Raw genomic sequence first — 21,424 nt, 5'->3', positions numbered from 1 at the left:
TATCTGAATTATCAATTTTGTCTCTAGTGTATTAGAAATTATTACAGTGGTTTGCATAATCTTCGCTTTGAGATCTGTGGACAGCTGTTATTCAGAAACCCAAGTCTTATAGCCTTGGATTTTCAAAGAAGCAAGAGGGAATTAGGCACACAGGACCCAATGAAAATTCAATGAGAGGTGGGCTTTTAACTTGCTTAGGCTTCTTTACAACAGAATCCCATTCCTATGAAGTTTTTACACTGGTATTTTCTAAGAATCTCTTTGGAGGGATTGCCATAGGCCAGGTGGAAAGTGAAGGGGGTGGGGGAGCATGGGGAAGGGAAGAAAGAGAGGAACCAGAAAGTTTTATCATCCCTTTCTTAAAATGACAAGGGATGTGAGGAGTAACAGAGTCCTGTTGTGTTAGTGAGTCCCCTTCAGAAATAAACTGTGGCCACCTATCTGAGGGCCCACTACCCAGGATGCTTTGGAAAGATGATGTACTAAATCAAGTGTCATCTAAGTCCAATGGGTACATTATAGCTCTCATTTAAAGAATTGCACCCATTTTCTTACTTGCCCCTAATATTGGCTGGCAATCCCTCAATACTGATCACAATGGGACATCTGAGGTAGCAGAACATACAGTTCATTTGTTACAGACAGCACAGGGAGCAGAGAAATTGTACAACATATAAACATTCACATCTGCATTGTTTACTCAGTTTTATTAGAGAGTGAAAAAGCTTATTTGCACAACTGGGCAACTATGCCATATTTGCCTTTTGATCCTATGTTACCTCCCCCCAACCCCTGCATCCGCCAGTCAAAGAAAGGCATTTCTGCATTACTTTTCCTTGACACCCTGCTCTCATTTCTGAATGACAACATATCCATGCTGTTTTTCAGTTCTTAATCAATTGACAGTTCCCCAATAAAATACTTTTACTGGTGTATGTAACCATGTACTATTGATTACAGATATTCATCCAAACCTTTGCTCCAGTAATGTAATTATGCCACTCACTTATCAAGAAGACCAGCAATCAGAATATCCACACTGTCAGTTCTAATATCTAGCTCTGGCTCTCCACTGAGCATAAGCTTTAAGTTGTAAACAACAATGAAAGTGCCTGGGGACAGAAAAATATACATTTTTAAAGGCAACTATTTGAATATTTTAAAAGATCCTTTTCAGGTGCCTCTGTACTTTTTAATCTTGTCAGTCCAGCCTGTCTAAATAATATATACCGTATCCAAACTAGGGCTGCAATTTTTGTGGCCTGTTCAAAACAAATATGGAAATATGTATGTACAACTTATTGTATAGTGCCTGATACAAACTGAGTTTATGGACACTGAGGGCTTGTCTAGATACAGTTAGCGCACAGCAAGCTGGGATATAAAAGTTTCAAACTGCAGAAGGTCAAAGCGCACTAGGAAATTTTAAGGCATACTGGCAGGCTCCACATGACCCTTCAGTGCACCATAGACTTTCACCCCAGCTACACACTAACTCTCCATCTAGACAAGGCCTGAAGAGTCATACAGCCAGAGTGATATAAGAGAGAGGGAGAATTCAGAGATAAGACTGAAGGAGAAAACAGACGTTCTTAGGAACTATGAAAGGAAATGGAGAGAGAGGCTCTTCCAGATGGAAGGTGATACAGAGGACAAGGCTCTTGCTTTAAGCATTACACTGTGTGAAAAGACAGAGAAGAGGCCAGTAAAATAAGAAGAACTAGCGGAGAGGAAATCTAAGTAGTCTGGACCAAAGTGCATGGAGAATTTCAGAATTCTTACTAGATTTTTTTTCCCCCCATATAAACATTTCAATTTTGATATTCACGTAGAACAGACATTTTATTCTCTTTATAATAGCAGCCAGGGTGTAAGGTAAATACTCCAATCCTTTTATTTTCTTCTTATTAAAAAGGTCTGACCAAATAAGAATTTCAGTAATTGACCTTCTCCATAAGAGTTAAAAACACATTGCTTCTCTAATGATACTTCAGTACCACTGTATTTTAAATAATTGGTTACATTAAAATTGCATTGTTTGGTAAAGCTCACCACTTCTTCCATAGATCGCATCAAACTGCTGCAGCAATTCAGTTTCACTCTTAAAAGGGGAGTATTTAAAGATGATAGACGTCTGTATAGTGAATTTCTCAAGATCACCCATGACAGGTTTTCTAGTACTTCTTGACCATGAAGTTATTGGGACTATCATCTGTTAAAAAAACAAAACAAACAAACAAAAAATCACATATTAAATATTCAAAGACCAAGGTGAAATTTTTATTTGTTGCTGTCCTTTTATTTTTAATTATTTTGTGGAGAAATTATAATCCTAAAGTTATTTTTAAGATAAACAGGTTTACACAGCTAAGCTACAGAAAGCTACTAATTTAAATCAATCTTTGCTACAAAAAAACAAAACCACAGAGGAAATCTGATGAAAATTTAGGCTTGATTCTTCATTTCCCAGACCTGGGATTTACAATCCCACAATGTATCATATGCCAACAATTTCTGCAGAGTAAATATTTGCAGGCCCTGGCAATAGGGATTATTTTAGAGGCAAACATCAATGCCTAGGCAAACAATTTATAGAAATCAGTCATAGAACCTGGAGATGAAGGACAGCATAGATTCTGGAAAACTGGGTTCAATTCTCTTCTCTTCCACAGACTTCATGTGTGACCTTGGGCAGTAAACCAAGTCTCTGTGCATCAGATGCAGCTATTATAGTACCCTACCTTGCAGGGTGTGGAATGGACAAGAACGTTAATGACTGTGGAGTACTCAGACTCAGTACCCCATTACCGTACTCAGGCTCCATTACCAAATATCTAAAGATAGATCTAGAACACATGCAACAATGAAGTTGCCTTATAAGGCCAAAAAAAAAGTTGACTAAATAAACAGTCAGTGGAAAATCCAATTATTTCCCTCTAGTCAAGAATAGCCCATTTAGAAACTATACCATACTTGAAGTACAAAGATTAGCATACACCACAATCTCAAACATTCACATATCTTTTACCTCAAGTTTTGTTTAGTGTTCATCACCTTAGCAGCTAGTTGCTATTACAAATACTAATAAGGCAAAATTACACATATAGAGCCACCTCACTAGGGATCCCTGTCACTGCTATCCACGGTCATATTTACAGTAGCTCTTCATCTTCCTATACAGTACAGAGTGTGTGTCAATATAGAGTGGGACCGTTGAGGGTTTACATGATAGTTGTGCCAGACCCATGGGGATATTAAAAATCTCCTTTTGCAGATTTTTGAACTTCAAACATTTTCAGTTGAACGTTTCATTTTAAACACAAAGGGAACCATTCTCAGCTAGCTAGGGACACAAAAATTCCCTGGGGCGCAAGAGAGCAGAGTTCTAATAAAGTATAAACCTGTTTTTTCCATTTTGTTTTTTTTTTGGGGGGGGGGGTGAGGACAGGAAAAGAGTGGCCCATTTATTATTTCCCCATTCTCATAAGCTCTGTGGTGAAGTCCAACTTAAGGGCAAGAAGGGTAATTTGTCAGTCATGACGAAAGTCAAGAGAAGATGGGTTACATTTTTAAAACAGAGCAGAAACTATTAGGATGACTGCCTTACCAATAAATTCTGTCATCTGTGTCTCACTTTTTTCTGGTGTCACATCCATCTCTATTCAATTCTAAAACAGTGTTCAAGTGAAAGTGCCCAGTTCTGTATTTGGTCATTCAGATGAGTTCTTGGGCCATGTGTACACTACACTCCTCTGCCAGCATAGCTTTGTTATTGAGGGTGCAAAGAGATGTGCTTCCTGAGAGTCATGATTATGCCAAAAGAAGCCCATAGTATAGATGCACTTATACTGGCAAAGCTGCGCTTTTACCAACAACGGCTGTTTCTCTCATGAGATGGTGATGGTTTCACTATACCAGTAGAAAACACAGCTTTGTCCCCATGAGTGGTGTTTTGCTGGTATAGTATACACCACCAGTAAGTGCCCCAAGTGTATACATGGCATTAGGCTTTGTCTACACTACAAGCCAGGGGTCTGATTCCCCTGTTCGCGTACACACACTCGTGCTAGGTTGAGGAGAGTTAGCGTGAGTATAAATAGCAGTGTAGCTGCGGCAGCACGGGTGGCAGCACCAGAGCTAGGCCGTGATGAGTACATACTCCCCTGTTTCGGGCAGGTTTGTACTCAGCCATGCCCCGGCTGCCACTACCCATGCTATTATGGCTTCACTGCCATGAATACTCACAAAGCTAGCATGCGTGCACACACGCACAAGCTATCAGGGAAATCACACCCATAGCTTGTAGCATAGCTGTAGCCTTTATGGTCTCCAGGTGCTGTTTTACAAGCAGATGTCCTACTATGATACCATGTAGATAGTTCTTGCTGCATTTTCCATTTCTCGTTCTTTTCTTTGACTGATCCCTCCTTTTTCTTATTCTCATTTCAGTCCTACCCCTGGCTCTTCATGTTCCTGAGCTTCACCTTGTTCCTTGCCCCACAAACCAACCAAGACTGAACGATTGGGCTGCAACATCATACCTCCTTCTTAGTCACTCTAATTAGTAGTTTTTCCTTTAAAGTCGCTTTGCTGTACAAGCAGTTGGTCACTCACACTCCAGGAAGGAAGGCTACACATGGATCCTTCCAAATCCCACCTAGTCCATTTTGAGAGACAGAAAGGAGTTGCTAAAGAGAGAAGATTCTCCTAGGCCCTACCAGGTCACCATCTGACACAAGATCTCACAGAAGGGTCCAAAGAATATAATTTGTTGACTGTGATTAAGGTGAAACCAACAGATTGAAGTACTGTACCAGTTTTGATCTATACTTATCCTTCAGATGTCAGCAGAGCATAAAGCTCTGCTTCACCTTTTCTATAAAAAAAAACAAAACAAAAAACAAAAAAAAACCCACACTAAAACAAAAACCCAAAACGAAGCAGACTTGGACAACTTTTTCCCTACATTAACAGCCATCTCTGTATTTCATAAACAATATTTCTTATGAAAAATGAGAAGTTAAATTTATTTTTAATAAGCAATGCTTTACAGCACAATATATAACATTTGCAGCAACTGCAGAAGATGCTTTAGAAAGTACCACCCACTTTAGGAGGCTCAATTCCATTGAATTTCAATGGGATCTAAGCACTTCAAAGTCTTGCCTAGGGTCTATTTGAAACTATTTACAAACAAAGCAAAAAAAAAAATAAAATATATATATACACACACATACACACCTCATTAAGGCCTTCTGCCTCACAGAATGTTTGAGAGAAGATAACACATGTCATTGTATCTTCTTTCTTTGTGAATAGTATGAAGTCTTTCCCTATTCGCATAGATCCACTATAGTAAAGATACAGAAGATGTCAATTACTCTCAGATAGCTTGTTGTCAGGATGTTAATTTACTTTAAGTAATACAGACAGAACATTTCATTAATTGGCCTGATGGCCCTGTTCTAGCATGTTCAAATTAAATTTCTACTCCTGGCAAAGGGAGTTTGGAACAAAGGAAAAAGCAGCTCTTGGGAAGAGGGAGAGCCTAAACCTTAAGGGACTCCTTTCCTCATCAAACCCTCCTCAGCCAAAATGAGGTAACCACATGTCATGTTGAAAGTGTGCACAAAACTAACAGAAAACTGTGGTTTTAGGCTGTTGGTTGCAAAACACATACATAGAGTCACACAGCTATGAAGAGCCATGGACCAGCGAACAACATATTTTAAAGGATCCACAGCACTGCTTAATGTTCCATCAAAGCAGCTGTACCGAGAGAGAAAAATTCATACCAAGGTTTAAGCAATCCTAGATGTGGTGGCAGGTCTCCACCAGCTGCTTTCTGCTAACGTCTTTCTGTCAGCCAGCTACACCAAAACTGGGCTTCAGTGCCAGAGTAGCAGGTGGAAGTGCTTATCCAGAATATCCCCCAGGTAGTTTATTTTGGTGGGGATCCTTCAGCAACAACTACTGCTGCCTTTGCCCAATGGAACGAAGAGGTGGCAGTCTATCATCTGCCCTCCGTCAGAAGACGGATTCCTCCCTAGGACACGCAAGACCAGGCTAGCACCAGGAGGTACCACTTTTGCCTCCTTGCACTAGCAAGAATCTGGCCTAAAAATGGCTGGAATTCCTCCTAAAACTCTCCCTCCCTTCATAGAAAAAGAGAAAGCAGAGGGAAATATGGTGAATATATTCACATTTGAAATATACATTAGAAATAACTGGACAACTAGAACAATCAGGAGCTTCAGTATGCACTACTAGGAACAATACTGAATTAAATATTGAGATGTGTTAGATGACCAAATAGAACGTTGATTTGTTTAGGATTATAGTCCATTGTTCCATTTAGTTTTTGAGTTAAGGATCATACTTAAAAAAAAATACTGAGGCAGAGACAATCAAGACACTAGGATTTAGAAAATACCCTTACGATTTAAGTCCATTGCCATAGTGTCCAATCATTCTTGAGAGAGATGTCCGCTTAGAAGACCTTCCAAAATAAATCAGATCAGTAGCTTCCTCTACAATAGAATTTTATTGTTATTGTTAAAATATGCAAATAGGACACTCATTAGAAAACATCAGAACTTGAAAACTTAAAAAACCTGCATAGATTTTAAAATGAGAATTCACTTGTTTTGTGCTAAAGCACAAGATTTGTTGAGACCTTATGATGTGGGTTATTAGCTGTGGAGCAAGATATAAATCAGACACAAGTTGTTTCCATGCTTGTCTGACTCAGTACAGAGGTAGCCAAACAAATGCTGTAATTGGATATCACTGCTGACAAAAAAGTAGCATACCAGATTCAGTGGACCAATGGTCTGATCATGTATAGCAAATCTTAATACTCCTTCCCTTCTTAACTCAAGAATGACAGTAGGTCTTGGAATTGTACATGCCACAATTAAATAATAAATATTGTGACAAAGCTCTGTCATTGCCTCCATGGGTCCCATGTTTCCTGGCAGATTTCGCTAGCCTCAGAGACTCACCGTGACCCTCCACGTAACCCTTCTCTCTCTAGAGACAAGGATCACAGTCTACTGAGCCATTTCCATCATAAGCCAGGGAGGGAGGTGAGGAGAAGTTATCCTTCCTTGCACAGTCTCTGTTGTCTCCCAGTCTCAGTGATTAATCAGGGGGTAAAAGTGGTGGTGGTGGAGGGGAACCCAGGTCCACCCTCTACTCCAGGCTCCAGCCCAGGGACCCTAATAGTATCAGCTATGGTAGCTAACCTTTTAGAAACATGACATGTGCAATTCCCTGGGCTACTTCCCCCACAGCAGCCCTCACTTCCTCAAGCTCCACTTCACTCTTACCTCAGGGCCTCCTTCTTTGTGCCTGATATGGTGTGTACTACTCAACCTCTCCAGCAGCACAACTTCCTTCCACAGCTCCTGACAGGCACACCCACCTGACTAACTGGGAGGCTTTTAACTAGTTTCAGCCAGCCCCTGATTGGCTTCAGGTGTCCCAATCAACCTAGCATTCTCCCTGCCTTCTGGAAAGTTCTTAATTGGCACCAGGTGTCTTAATTGATGTGGAGCAGCTGCCATTTCACTTATCCTGGTACCGGGGATTTGTTTAGCCTGGAGCTAATATATCTGTCTCCCACTACTTTTCTATAGCCATCTGGCCCTGCCCCATCACAATCTTAAATATTATTTTGTATTTGTAGCTCATTTGATTGGATGAGCTAAGCATTTTAAAAACCAAGCATGAGTTGATCCTCAGCATGTGAGGTAAGCACTGTGCTCATTTTAATAAGGAAACTGAACCACCAGAAGTTATGTGACTTGCCCAAAATGATAAGATCTCTGGCCAAGTTACTGAAAGAGTAGCTAGGTTGTGATCCACATTCCTGTGCCACAAAATATTACCTCCCCATTTGCAGATGCTTTCTGCATAGTTTTTTTCTGCATAAGAAGGAAATCCACCAGTTGATAGCTGCAGTAGATATTGAATAGCTCTCTCCATTTGCAGTGAAAGTTGGCATGCCAAATGCCTTTCAAAGAATTAACTAACAAGGATGACTTCCAAGAACATCGGACATAGTCATTCTGGGAACACTTTCTTTACAGCATGTATCAACCTAAGCTGCAAGATCAAGACTTTCCATTATCTACTTGGGAGCAGCATGAAACTGCCATAATATCAATGATCTAAAATAGCTTGGTCAATAGAAGGCTGTTTGGATACTTAAAGGAAAATAAATTCACTCTTAAAAGAAGCAGGAACAACACACTAGAAACCAGGTTTTAAACTACTAAGGACTCCACCAATAGCAATGTTGGAATAATGTTATTTTACAATGGTACCGTGTTATTTTATCTGAAAAGTCTTGAGCTGGTAGCAGCACAGTGTTGCATAGTACTATCGCATTACAATGCCCCCATGACTTTTGCAAAAATATGATGGCAAAACATACAGAATTACACCCAGCGCTCCTTAAACCCAGGTAAGGCCTATCATAAAGATCCTTTGTTAGAGTTCTAGGGAAATTGTCTATTTGGGACCACACACAAAAAAATCCATTGTATACTGAGGTGAACATCTACTGATCCTCTTCTTATAAGCAAAATGGCACCACTCAGATAAAGATTTATAATTAGGTAAAATAAATCATGTACACACTCATCTCTGCTGCTTCCTTTATTATTTCTGTTCTTCCAGCTGTGATATTCGCACTTGACAACTGACTGCACCAAGGGAACAACGTTATTTACAAGTTCAGAGCAACAAGTCCTATTTTTATTTTGATTGCTGCCTGTGATGTACACTGAAGTGTGCCTTAAGTCAGGGATTCTCAACCTTTTCCCTTCTGAGACCAACTTGCTATAAAAAACTGCAGGGCCCAACCAGGCTGTGCACTGGGCTTCAGCCCAGCCGGAGTGGAGGAGGAACCGGGCGGGGGCTCGTGAACCCCTTGAAACTGGCTTCATTAAGTGACCATCCTAGGGAACAGCAAAGTACACTACTTGTTGGCTGGAAATATGGTGATATGTGGGAATGATTCTGATGTTACATTTTCATTGTACCCTTTATTCTGAACAATCCCAGAGGGTTGTTTTATTATTTTTATTAAAAAAAAAAAAAGATGTAGGAACTCCTGTAATAAGCAAGGAATGCATCATCGAACATGTAAATACAGCAGTCTGACAAAAAATAGCAACACTTAACAGTTTAGGGCACAATGGGAAAAATACTACGTCCAATGCAAGCTGGAGAGGAAGTTCAGGGAGGCAACAAGTAATTATAACATGGTTTTAAATTTGGCTAGGACATCAGTGTTAAACTCCATACTTTTATGGGAGAGATCCTAACAACAAATGAATGCTTCACTTTGGTTGTTTGTTTGCAATCAGTGAATTAACTGGTAATACTGTGCCTGGATCTCTGACCATTTTCTGATATGTGGTTGGTGCTATGCTTTAAAAGCAGGGCAATTATATTTCTGTAATAATCCATATATTTTACTTAAATATATGGATACTTTTAAAATATATTTTATTTTCTTCTCCAAGAAAACTTACAGTCATTTTATGCACAGCTTAAAAAAAAACAACAACTCCAGGACTAATTTACTCTGCTAGCAAAAATACTAAAAAAAGTAAGTAAACTTGTAAACTAAGTTTGTGTATATATATATATGTATACACACACACACACGTATAAAATTTTAAATAATGTCTCTATATACTTAGTAATTTATTTATTTGCAGAATATTCCCTTGAACAACCAGTTAAGCATCTTTACAATTAACTTACTAGGGGTCATGCCGCATCCGTCATCCAAAAAGCACAACATAAATCCCCCTGGCAGCTTGTCATTATCCACTGAAAAAAAGAGAAAAACCTGTTAGTAATAAATGTAGAAACTAATTTGCTGGTTAGGGGGATTGTGACCTAACAACCCCTCTAGTCACATCCTTCACACGACTGTAATAATCTTTGTACAATATACGTCTTGTGAGGTATCATATGAAAACTAATAACTGACTGATCATTAATATTCTTGTGTGCTGTATGCATGCGGTGTGTATTAAGAGTTATGGATATATGCTGTAATTATGACTAATGTGCATTTATGGCATGTCAGGGGGAACTGGTAATCAGATCTGCCCCAGGCAAAGGAATATATATTTTATTCTCTGACTAGCCTGATTGTCAGGCAAAGATGACAAAGGTCCATTTTTATGTTTAGGTAAACAAAAATCTATTAAGATAACAAGTGGGGGAAGAAAGAGCATGGCGCTTCCTTCACCACCAGACTCCATGTTGCCTTCCTCACAACTTGAATAAACTTTTGAGGGGTAACCCTCAGAAAAAATAATTTCAAATGTTCACTGGTGTATAAAGACATAAGGGTCTGAATCTAAACTGATAAGCGATTGAATCAACTGACTGTATACAATATTATTGTATTATAAAAATGTATAAAGGGAGGTCTTTTCTGAAAGCTAATGACACCCTAGTAAGTAATATCATGGTGAAATGTATTATTATATGGGGAAATATGGATACTTCATAATATTATGCTTTAAAGTCTGTGGCCAAACAGGGAGAAGCAGGTTCCCTCCCAGACAGAAAAGAAGGCAGCTATTACCTGTATCCTATGTAAATTAAGTATTGTGGGATCAAAATAATGGATGCCCCACTTCCATACAGGGAATGAAGCCCACAGGAAGGAAAACACAGTGTGAGGTGCTCCTGCCTCTTGAAACACTAACTCAACTTAAGCAAGGACAGAAGCCATCTTTGGCATTCATCACTGCACAGACAAGGGAATAGAGTGCTTACAAGCTGAGAAAGATGGGTCCTTCCACCAAAGAGGGGGGCGGGGAGCTTGAAGTCTCTGGAAACTGAATATAGGTGAGAAGCCATCTTGGAAGAAAGGTTGTACCTTGCTAGATTAAGATTTAAATGCATGTTTTCACTTTTATTTGCGCGTACCCTCTAACTTTATTCCTTTTACTTGGCATCACTTAACTCATGCCCTACTGTTAAGAAATTTGTTTTATTTTTACTATAAACTAACTCAGTGCTGTGTTTAAATGGAAGGGTGTGTTTATCGCAGTTAAGTTTATAAACTGTGATGTGCTTTTGTGTTTTAGAGGAACAAAAAAACCTTATTTCTTTGAACTATCCAGAAAAGGGCTGGACATTATAGAGTACATGGTTTCAGGAAAAATCAGGACTGGGAGTATGCTGGGGTCACCTTGCTGGCTGTGACCAAGGCTGGTGGAAGCCAGCATGAGGTACTGCTGACGTCAAAACTGCTGAATTAGGGCTGCCTATGACACGGACACTCAGGGTGTGACCTGCAGACTTGGAGGCTGGTTGTGAGTATCTCAGCTAGGAGCTATAGTAGCAAAGCATTGTAAGGCACAGGGTTGCAGGACAAGTGGTAACACAACCCCTCACTGGTCTGGATTGCCCGTCGATCCCCGTAACTGATACCCAAAGCTCGCAAGTCATTTTTCAGTAAAGAAGAGAAATGATAAAATGACAAACTGTTGTTTTACTATACTTCTAATTTTCTGTAATTTAAACCCAGTGGTTGGTAAGTATTAATATATTTTATTCTTTGTGTTCTAAGTTCTGCAAAAAAGCAACTTGTCAAGACACCACTTTCCAACCTGACTTAACTAAAGAAAGAGACCTGTGCAAGTCTTGATGTCTGTTCAATATCTCAGCTGGAGGTCTCAGAGGCATGTAAAGAGAATGATGCAACTTGAAAAACAGGTAGAAACCAGCATGAGACATCTCAGCATCCCATACGGGAAGCTATATGGTGGGAATCTGGCTAGCGTGAAGCTCTTTGGGGCAAAGGGATTAGGCCAGCTCTACTCCAGTTTTCAGTGGGATTAGCTGGCCAAACAATATAAATGTCAGTGAGAGTTCAGCTTTGCAAAATAGACATTTCACCAGAATAAAATGAGAAAAAAAAGAGAGGAGAAACAGTGAATTTTTTTTAGCTACTTCTATATCTCCATTGAACAGCCCTGCTGAAAATACTAAAACCTGATTTTACAAGAAAGATGAAATACTTTTGCATTCCTTTGTTCATTGATGCCGGCAACAATACTCTTATGCATGCAGAAGCATTATACATTCTGTACCCCAGCCATTGAAAGCAATAGTTAAAGACAGTTAAACAAGCCTCCTAAAAGGCAACATCCATTTATTTGTGGGATGATTGCCCAAGGAAAATGGAAACCTCCATCACCTGATATTTCCAAAGCCAAATTTTCAACTACCATGATAGCGTGCAGACAGACACCTGCAACTAAGGAATCAGATGCAGACCAATGCCCTCTTGATATGCCTCTTGCTGACAACTGGCATCACCCCCTTTAACAATTTGTTTATGGCACTTACCAGTAAATATGTCCAGTCTGGTGGCTCCTGCATCTCTGAAAACAAGAGTACAAAATTACCTTCCTCTGACCACAGAGGGGAAAAAAAGGAGAATACGTTTGACTAATAAAGCTGGACCAATTCTTCACCAGGCTCATATGCTTGTATGTTTCCCCATCCCCTAGTCTTCTTCTATTTTGTCTTTAGATTGTAAGTTCTTACAGGGAAAGATGGTCTCTTTTCTACATGTGTATAGCAGCACCCTTTGGCTGTACCAACACCATACGTCGAGTCATTGGAAAGACAGTAACAAACCCTCTGCTAACAGTTACTGCTGAAGTATCTGAGACGTTACAGTAATCCATTACACTTAAAGCAATATTTATCTCATACTATACAGTGTGGTAACTTAGTAGAGTTACTGTTACTGCCAGTGTTTGTAGACTTAAAATTATTAACTGGTAGTCAAGAAAATTATATCCATTTGAAACTGCAAATAAAAGTTAGATTCAAAGTGGAGAAAAGTCACTCCCCCCTTTAGAGCCCAATACTGCATTCTTTGCCTACCCGAATCATAGAATATCAGGGTTGGAAGGGACCCCAGAAGGTCATCTAGTCCAACCCCCTGCTCAAAGCAGGACCAATTCCCAGTTAAATCATCCCAGCCAGGGCTTTGTCAAGCCTGACCTTAAAAACCTCTAAGGAAGGAGATTCTACCACCTCCCTAGGTAACGCATTCCAGTGTTTCACCACCCTCTTAGTGAAAAAGTTTTTCCTAATATCCAATCTAAACCTCCCCGACTGCAACTTGAGACCATTACTCCTCGTTCTGTCATCTGCTACCATTGAGAACAAGCTAGAGCCATCCTCTTTGGAACCCCCTTTCAGATAGTTGAAAGCAGCTATCAAATCCCCCCTCATTCTTCTCTTCTGCAGGCTAAACAATCCCAGCTCCCTCAGCCTCTCCTCATAAGTCATGTGTTCTAGACCCCTAATCATTTTTGTTGCCCTTCGCTGGACTCTCTCCAATTTATCCACATCCTTCTTGTAGTGTGGGGCCCAAAACTGGACACAGTACTCCAGATGAGGCCTCACCAATGTCGAATAGAGGGGAACGATCACATCCCTCGATCTGCTCGCTATGCCCCTACTTATACATCCCAAAATGCCATTGGCCTTCTTGGCAACAAGGGCACACTGCTGACTCATAGCCAGCTTCTCGTCCACTGTCACCCCTAGGTCCTTTTCCGCAGAACTGCTGCCTAGCCATTCGGTCCCTAGTCTGTAGCTGTGCATTGGGTTCTTCCGTCCTAAGTGCAGGACCCTGCACTTATCCTTATTGAACCTCATCAGATTTCTTTTGGCCCAATCCTCCAATTTGTCTAGATCCTTCTGTATCCTATCCCTCCCCTCCAGCATATCTACCACTCCTCCCAGTTTAGTATCATCCGCAAATTTGCTGAGAGTGCAATCTACACCATCCTCCAGATCATTTATGAAGATATTGAACAAAACCGGCCCCAGGACCGACCCCTGGGGCACTCCACTTGACACCAGCTGCCAACTAGACATGGAGCCATTGATCACTACCCGTTGAGCCCGACAATCTAGCCAGCTTTCTACCCACCTTATAGTGCATTCATCCAGCCCATACTTCCTTAACTTGCTGACAAGAATACTGTGGGAGACCGTGTCAAAAGCTTTGCTAAAGTCAAGAAACAATACATCTTTTGCCCCCAATGAGAGCTGAAGTAGTATAAGGAATCCAGAATTATGCCCTTACTTGCCTGCAAAGTTCCAGGAGCAGGTTGTTAGATTTCTCCTATAAAGAGAGATAGCTGTCTCCCCTGTCCCAGGTTACCATGCAAGACTGCAATGCTACTGACTCTTCCAAGGAAAACAAAGATCCCTGAACTCAAGCCTAAGCAAAAAGTTTTGGATTTCACTGTGAATAAGTCATCAACAGGACTGGGACAAAATCATTCCACAAAGAGATGTAATTTTAATTTCAAAGCCATTTGTATCCATTTGTAGCAAGTGACACGGATACTGAAGGGCCCACAGCAGATGAAAATGGCCAAGAGCAACGACGCTCACATGTCCTTCTCAAGCTTTATAGAATTCAGTTGTCTTTCAAAGTAAAAAAAAGCCTGAAGCAAGGCCTTAATGCAATATTTGTATTGTTTACTACAACCCTCCAGGAGACACGATGTTCCTTGGCCTTTACCCAAGCCATTTAGTTCACATACATATTGGAGAAAGCTGTCACGTCAGCAGCTGAGGTTGATACCAAAAGAGACAATAAGAGGATTAAGTAGCAGCAAGTTATAGACTGGAAGCTCTTCAAGAAGAAAGGAAGCCAAGAGTGCTAGTGAGGCATGGGGAAGGTCAGGAAGCTTAAACAAGTCAGGGACAGTTAAGAAAAAGCAATTAAATGTTCCTGATATTTACATACAACAATCATGATTCTCATATTACTATCCGTGATTTGTTTCAAACCCAAACACTCCAATGAAGGTAGGTCAGAGACTCAGAGCACCAGCTAATGGGATTCTTGGTGACATAACGTCTAGCATAGAAAAGAAGGCATGATCTGAAGATTAAGTGCCTTAAATGTTGATAGTTTGTCAGTTACTCACCTATTTCTATTAACACCTCAGAGGTACTGATCTGGAAGAAATTCCACATTTCAGACCAAAATGGCTAATAATGGATTTTTAGAGAGAGTTAGTTTGGCATCAGAGTAACAGCCATGTTAGTCTGTATTCGCAAAAAGAAAAGGGAGTACTTGTGGCAGGAGAATGGGGTGAGAGGAGGTATTGTTTCATGGTCTCTGTGTATATAATGTCTTCTGCAGTTTCCACAGTATGCATCCGATGAAGTGAGCTGTAGCTCACGAAAGCTTATGCTCAAATAAATTGGTTAGTCTCTAAGGTGCCACAAGTACTCCTTTTCAGTTTGGCATCAAACACCCATTTCCTGTCAAAGTTATCTCCTCTTATCTGATCCTCTAATGAAGTGATACAGTTGAATTTGTCACAAATCTTTCGATAGCATCTCACTGATGGCAGAGATAAGATTCAAATTTCACTGCCGGGTCACATAGGAGAATTATGCCAGTAAGAAACCAACTTTACAGGGATCAGAAGTCTGCAGCAGCAAAGGGAACAGACAAATATTGGCCAATAACTTTTCTGTACTCTTCCCAATATTCAGGTGCAATCCCGCTTTAATTACTTCACTGTTCTTAGCAATTGTCCCACATATAATCTTCAAGAGACTAGATGCAATGCAAAATATCCATGGAAAGTTAGTTTTTCTACAAGTACAGGAGAACTTGATTAATCCTTCAACTCGCATGCAAAATAAAATGGTCAACTCTATTTACTAGGAAGGATTTAATAGAGTTCCTAAGGCTTCATATTACTAAAAATACTAGAAACATTTATTAAATGCTATGGAGAATCATAAAGAACTAAAACTTACCTGCACTAGTCATGTCAATCAACCAAGCATATTTTGTGATGCGTCATTCCTTGCTTGTCATGTGCCTTTACCTAATGACTAGCTGGCAAAATTCATTCATCAGAAATATATCTCCCAAACTTTCATTTTAACTAGCAAAATTCTATTGCACAGTTTGAAAGGACATGTCAAGATTTTTCTGCCAGCCAAGATTTTTCTTTGTACTTCAAGAGTTATTCTTACTTGATTTAGCCTAATGAGTATAACCAAGCAGCTATCTTTTCTATTTTAAAAATGATTCATAACAGAAACAGGGTCTGACATTCTAGTTCTTGCCACGTGGAGATAATAGGAAAACTGTGCATTGAAAACTGGTAGTAGTTAAACAGAACTGAACCAGTAGCACACTGAAGACCTAGCATTATCCTGGGAGCTATTTTATTTTCAGCTAAAATCAAAGTTACTAAATTAAAGAAAAGTTTAAAAATTCAATTTCCCCATGTTTGAGTATTTTGGCACAAACTACAAAAACCAGCTTTGCATTATGAAATACTTTCCCAGTTAGTGAGTCATGCACAGTGTGAATAATCATTTTGGGTATTTTGAAAGAGTTAGACATATTTAAAACAACTAAACTCTTAAAATGAAGCTGCATGTGTGCACAATAAAAATGTTTTAGTCAGCTGACACTTTGGGGTCCCTACAGCGAGCAAAACTACAGCCAATCACAAGTATCTCCTCAGAGTGTGTTGGACAGCCACTCCCAAGACCTGAGGTCAGTCAACATTAACTGGCAGATGTGCCCCAGGAGATAGGGCATATTGGAAACACTCTATATTATGAGAAGGGGGAGCACGAAGTAAAGAAAAAGGGGAAGCGGTACAAAGAAAGCAGATGAATGGGTACAGAAATGCCTGAAATGCCGCATCTGTGCCGCTGTCCACACTAGACATGCTCCAATTGTGGTGCTGTCATGCTTCGGTGTAGACATTAACTGCAGTGACGGAAGGGACTCGCCCATCGGTCTAGTTAATCCACCACCCCAAAGGGGCGGTAGCTAGGTCAACAGGAGGCTTCTTCCATCAAGCCTAGCACGGTCAACTCAAGGGGGTAAGCCGCTTAACTACATCATTCAGGGGTGTGGGTTTGTCACACCCCTGAGCGATACAGCTGTCAATTTAACTTTTGAGTATAGACCTGGCCTCAGCATATGTAACACCACCCCAGCATTAACCCACTTGAGAGAGAACATGTATGCAGTGAGGCCTACACAACAGGCCTGCGGTCAAATCCTCTTTAACACACCTAAGTCTGAACTTACTTGTTTTTGTCACCTTATATGCAGTCTTTGCACCCAAGCTGTCAAACATTGAGCATAGCGTTTGCTACTCTGAAGAGTAAGCATCACACTTAGTTTTCAGAATCAGGCCTTTTATGATTACATGCAATTATTAAAGTTACCACGATTTGCTAGTGAGACATACTGTAGGCCTGATATTTGAGGGACCAGCCTTACAAAATGCTCAGTGACCTCAAATTCCAGTGAGGGCACCCGGCCTCTCAGGATCAGTGCTTTAAAATGCTTCACAACTTCAATTAATGAAGAACAATTAAAACTGAAGTAGGACAAGTACTGTTTCACTGGGATCATGTTCCATGGTACACTTGTATGTAATTTAGGCCATGTCTACGATACAGCACTGACACTAGGAGGCTATTCTGAGATAGACATACTGGAAAAATATTTGTAGCATAGACAAGGTGTCAGGCAATCCTGAAAATGACTTTATCACTTCCACATGTGGAAACATTTTCCCACCTCTCACTGGCAGAGTCAGCCTTGCTAAACATTTAAACCCATAAATAATAGAACTTGGGTCCTACAAGCATAATATTTACCGGGCGTTGTCAATCAGTTCAGCAATCGCTCCAAAGAGAAAGTCATGAGTGGTGCTAAAATAAAGGTAAAAGTTGGTTAAAACCTACAAGCAACTGGTAATACCAAATCAAGCATCTGTGTATTATGGAATCTACATAAGGAATACGTTCAGTTCCTGAAACACATGAAATTGTATGAAAGCAGATTTTAAGTTGAGATTCAAATACACACATACTATTGTGAAGGTTAGTGGTAAAGATTTCTAAAAACTGAATATGCAGGCAGAATGTGTTGGTCACTCTGCACTTTAACCTGTTATGTATATTGCATTCTCTAATTATGTGTGTTACATCACAACATTTTCACTACCCTAGTGGTGAAGCAGTTAAAAGAGCTTGTTTTCTGTTAGGATATAAGCAGAAAAAAAAAAAAAGTACACTATTGATTTTTTTTAAAGTTGGTAGAAAAAGCTAATTTAATTTTGTGGCACTGGCAAGTAGCGATACAAGCTCCCTGGGATGCTATGACCTATTAAAACTATATAGACATCAATATTCTTGAGCCTAGTTCTGGTCTCACAACAGTGTCTCTCCATTTTCTATTCTATCTCCTCCAGGACTTAGGATTCAATTTCATATTTTCAGAGAGTTCAAGGTCAGCACAGACCACTAGATCATCTAGGCCAATGGATTTCAACCTATGGTCTGCAGACCCCTGGGAGTGGGGTGTAGACTATATCTAAGATTCCCAAAGGAGTCCGCACCTCCATTCAAAATTTTTTAGGGACCCACCAATGAAAAAAAGGATGAAAACACTGATTTAGGCTGACTTCCTGTATATCACAGACCATTAAATTACACCATATATCCCACACTGAGCCCAATAACTTTAGTTAAACTAAGCACTTTAGTCCTCAAGCATCTGAACTGTTCTGTGCCATAAGTAGAGAACAGGAGAGACTGGGGCGCTACCTACGCCAGAGACCCCTACAATGACAAGGAACTGATTAGATAAGATATGTCTAGATGATCCCAACAGCAATCTATTCCCCTTGCTGCAGAGGAAGGTGAAAACCTCCAAGGTCCTTACCAATGTGACCCATAGATAGCAATCAGTCAGACCCTGATCATGTGATCAAGATCCACCACCCAGACATCGAATACACAGGATTCCTTGTACCAGCTCAGGAGCACTAGACCCATTCATGGTCCTATCTCCAGCTGTGGCCAATCTGTGTGTCTGCCACCCCTCCTGCCCCAACAAAACATCTGGCCAATTGTGCATCCGGGGATAAAAACGTGCACATAAGGATCAATTCATCCCATATTCAGCAACAGCAGGTGATTTAAGCTACAGAAGCTGGAGGATGGGAGCCAGATTAACAGAATGCCACCGCCTTTGATTAACTGACTCAAAGGCAGGTGGCATTCTCCACAGAATTAGGGATTTAGCTCAACTGTGTCAATTACAACTGTGCTGTAAATCACACCAACAGCTGATAATGCCCACTGCTGCCTACAAGAATACTAATGGTGCTGTTCATGGTGCTCTAGTAACGGAACTTGTCAGACTTTTCATTTTAACACTGTATTTTCAAGTTTTATTATAGGGAAATATATGTATAAGAGAGACATTTTAGGTTAAAGCTTGTCCTCAAAATTCTATACTCCCAATGAAGAACTTTTGGCAGAGCATTATTCTAACTTTAAAAGAGCATCTGAAATTCAAGTATTGTTTATTTGTACATCTCAAACTTCTGAGCTACAAAAATGAAACATGACAGCAACACCAGAAACTCTTGACAGAGGGTTTAAACTCTGCTCTTTCATGTAAGGAACAACACCCTTCAATTCCCACCCAAAAGGTTATTTAAGTGGTAATAAAAATAATTACTTCTTGTTCTAACTAAACTACTTTTACTTTGCACACATATTCCAGCAACTGTGCAGCCACACCAGTGCAAGCAGTAACGTAAGTGCTCAACTAGACAGAGCCCAAGCCCTTTTAGAAAGAGAGTTTTTTAAGCCACCTGAGCACTATGTACAACAGTGCTTATGTCATTGTTGGCACAAAGGCGGGAAAAATGTGTGTAGCATTTTCTAGTGAAGATGCAGCCTGGGACACCAATAGGCCACTCTTACTTAACCCATTCAAGAGTGTACTAGAAAAGACTAGCTGCCAGTGTGTAACACTGTTGCCTATGTCTCAGCAAGATTAGAAGACAATAGTTAAGACAACAGCAGCCAGTCTACACTAGTTCGTGACCTGTGCTGATTCCGTCTCCTGCAGGCAGCGGCGATGGCTGCAACTGCCACTAGAGCTGCAGTGGTGGTGCAGTCCTGGGAGACAAAATACGCAGGAAAAGAAAGCACCTCAGACAGGAACACATCACAGGCTTCTTAACATTTTCCAGATTTCTTCAGCTTTTTGTACAGAAAGACCAGCTAACTTTTCCTCCTCACAACCAACTTTTATTGAACTCTGAAAGCTACAGCCAAATGGACTGAGCATAGCCCTGGGAGTCAGAGGGGTATAGTTCTGTTACTAATTTAACTATGAAATTGATGTATGCCCCTTGGACAAGTCATTCAATCCAAATTACCTTAAATGCTTGCTATTTGCGGTTGCTTAGATGCTGGCAACTCCCCTTGCCTTCAGCTACTGATGCTGGAAGCTTCAGGAAAAGAACAAACCTGCACCCCGGGGCAGAGAATTAAGTACCCAGAAGTAGCAAATGCTTTTGAAAATATACGCTTTAACCCTCGTGCCTCGGTTTCCCTACCTGAGAAATGACATACCTACCCTTTTAAAGCTCTTTGAGATCAACAGATGCAAGCGCTTTAAAAGCAGTCCTTAACAGACCTTGGTGGAGCCAGTAGAGGTCTATTTTAAAAGACCTTCCCTATGTTGTTGAAAGGGAATTGCCAGCGCTTGGGTAGGAACTGTTTTTTTCAACAACAGATGGAAAGGTCCCCTTGGAAAGCGAGGTGGACCGGGTAAGGGGCTTGGGCCGGAGGGGGAGTGGGGCGGGTTGAGTATTATCCTGCTAAGGAGAATAGACCCTTTATTTGGGAAGGAAGCATGTGTATGGCTCAGCAGCCCAAGCACACACCGAGGGGTGGCGGGGATACGGCCCCTTTCCGCTGCCTGAGCCTGGAAGCCCAGGGCACATGCACCCACCCCGCTACCCAGCTGCTCGCGCCGTCTGCCACTGCTGCTGCCCCCAGCGCCGCGGTCTTCCCACCCGCCGTGCCCCACGCTGCGGTGACCAGGGCGGGGGCGGGCAGCAGGCACAGCGGGAGCCGCACACTCGCCGCGAAGAGCCACTCACGAGTTAGCGTGGAGATAGTCCAGCCTCAGCTCCGCCCTGCGCAGAGCCCCGTAGCGCCCGCCCGCGGCCATCGCCGACCGAGCCCGCGCGGGTGGGACAGGCCGCCCCCCAGCGGCCGCACGGGGCTGGGAGCGGGCGCTCGGGGCGGTGCCTTTGGTGCGCGGGAGGCGGCCCCTGGCGGCGGCAGCGCCGGCGCGGGGGCGAAGGGAGCGGAGCGCTCTGCTCCCCTGGGGCAGGAGCCCGGGCCGAGCCGCGTTCTGCAAGCCAGAGACCGGCCAATTGCAATAGGAAAGGGGAAATCCCCTGCTAAAGAGAGAGGGCGGAGCTGAACTCCACTCACACGCTCAGGGAGAGCGGGGGAGCTAATAAGGGGCAGG

General features: G+C 41.4%; 1 protein-coding gene across 1 annotated transcript in view; it reads right to left on the bottom strand.

Annotated features, from left to right (window-relative positions):
• MORC1 (MORC family CW-type zinc finger 1) overlaps window positions 1–21,129 on the bottom strand; it is a 96,949-nt gene extending 75,820 nt beyond the window's left edge. Inside the window, exons 1-8 of the mRNA XM_073306177.1 lie at window positions 21,048–21,129; window positions 17,737–17,790; window positions 12,394–12,428; window positions 9,781–9,849; window positions 6,440–6,530; window positions 5,242–5,350; window positions 2,053–2,212; window positions 1,007–1,112 (exon numbers count right to left, since the gene is read on the bottom strand). Of these exons, the coding sequence (XP_073162278.1) occupies window positions 1,007–1,112; window positions 2,053–2,212; window positions 5,242–5,350; window positions 6,440–6,530; window positions 9,781–9,849; window positions 12,394–12,428; window positions 17,737–17,790; window positions 21,048–21,118 (695 nt within the window). The 5' untranslated portion in view covers window positions 21,119–21,129. The remainder of the gene's footprint in view (window positions 1–1,006; window positions 1,113–2,052; window positions 2,213–5,241; window positions 5,351–6,439; window positions 6,531–9,780; window positions 9,850–12,393; window positions 12,429–17,736; window positions 17,791–21,047) is intronic.
• Between the last annotated feature and the right edge of the window lie 295 nt (window positions 21,130–21,424).

Source organism: Lepidochelys kempii, chromosome 1 (assembly GCF_965140285.1).
Source record: "Lepidochelys kempii isolate rLepKem1 chromosome 1, rLepKem1.hap1, whole genome shotgun sequence".
NCBI lineage: Eukaryota > Metazoa > Chordata > Testudines > Cheloniidae > Lepidochelys > Lepidochelys kempii.
The sequence above is the reverse complement of the archived record's forward strand: the minus strand, read 5'-3'. Positions and strand labels throughout refer to the sequence as shown.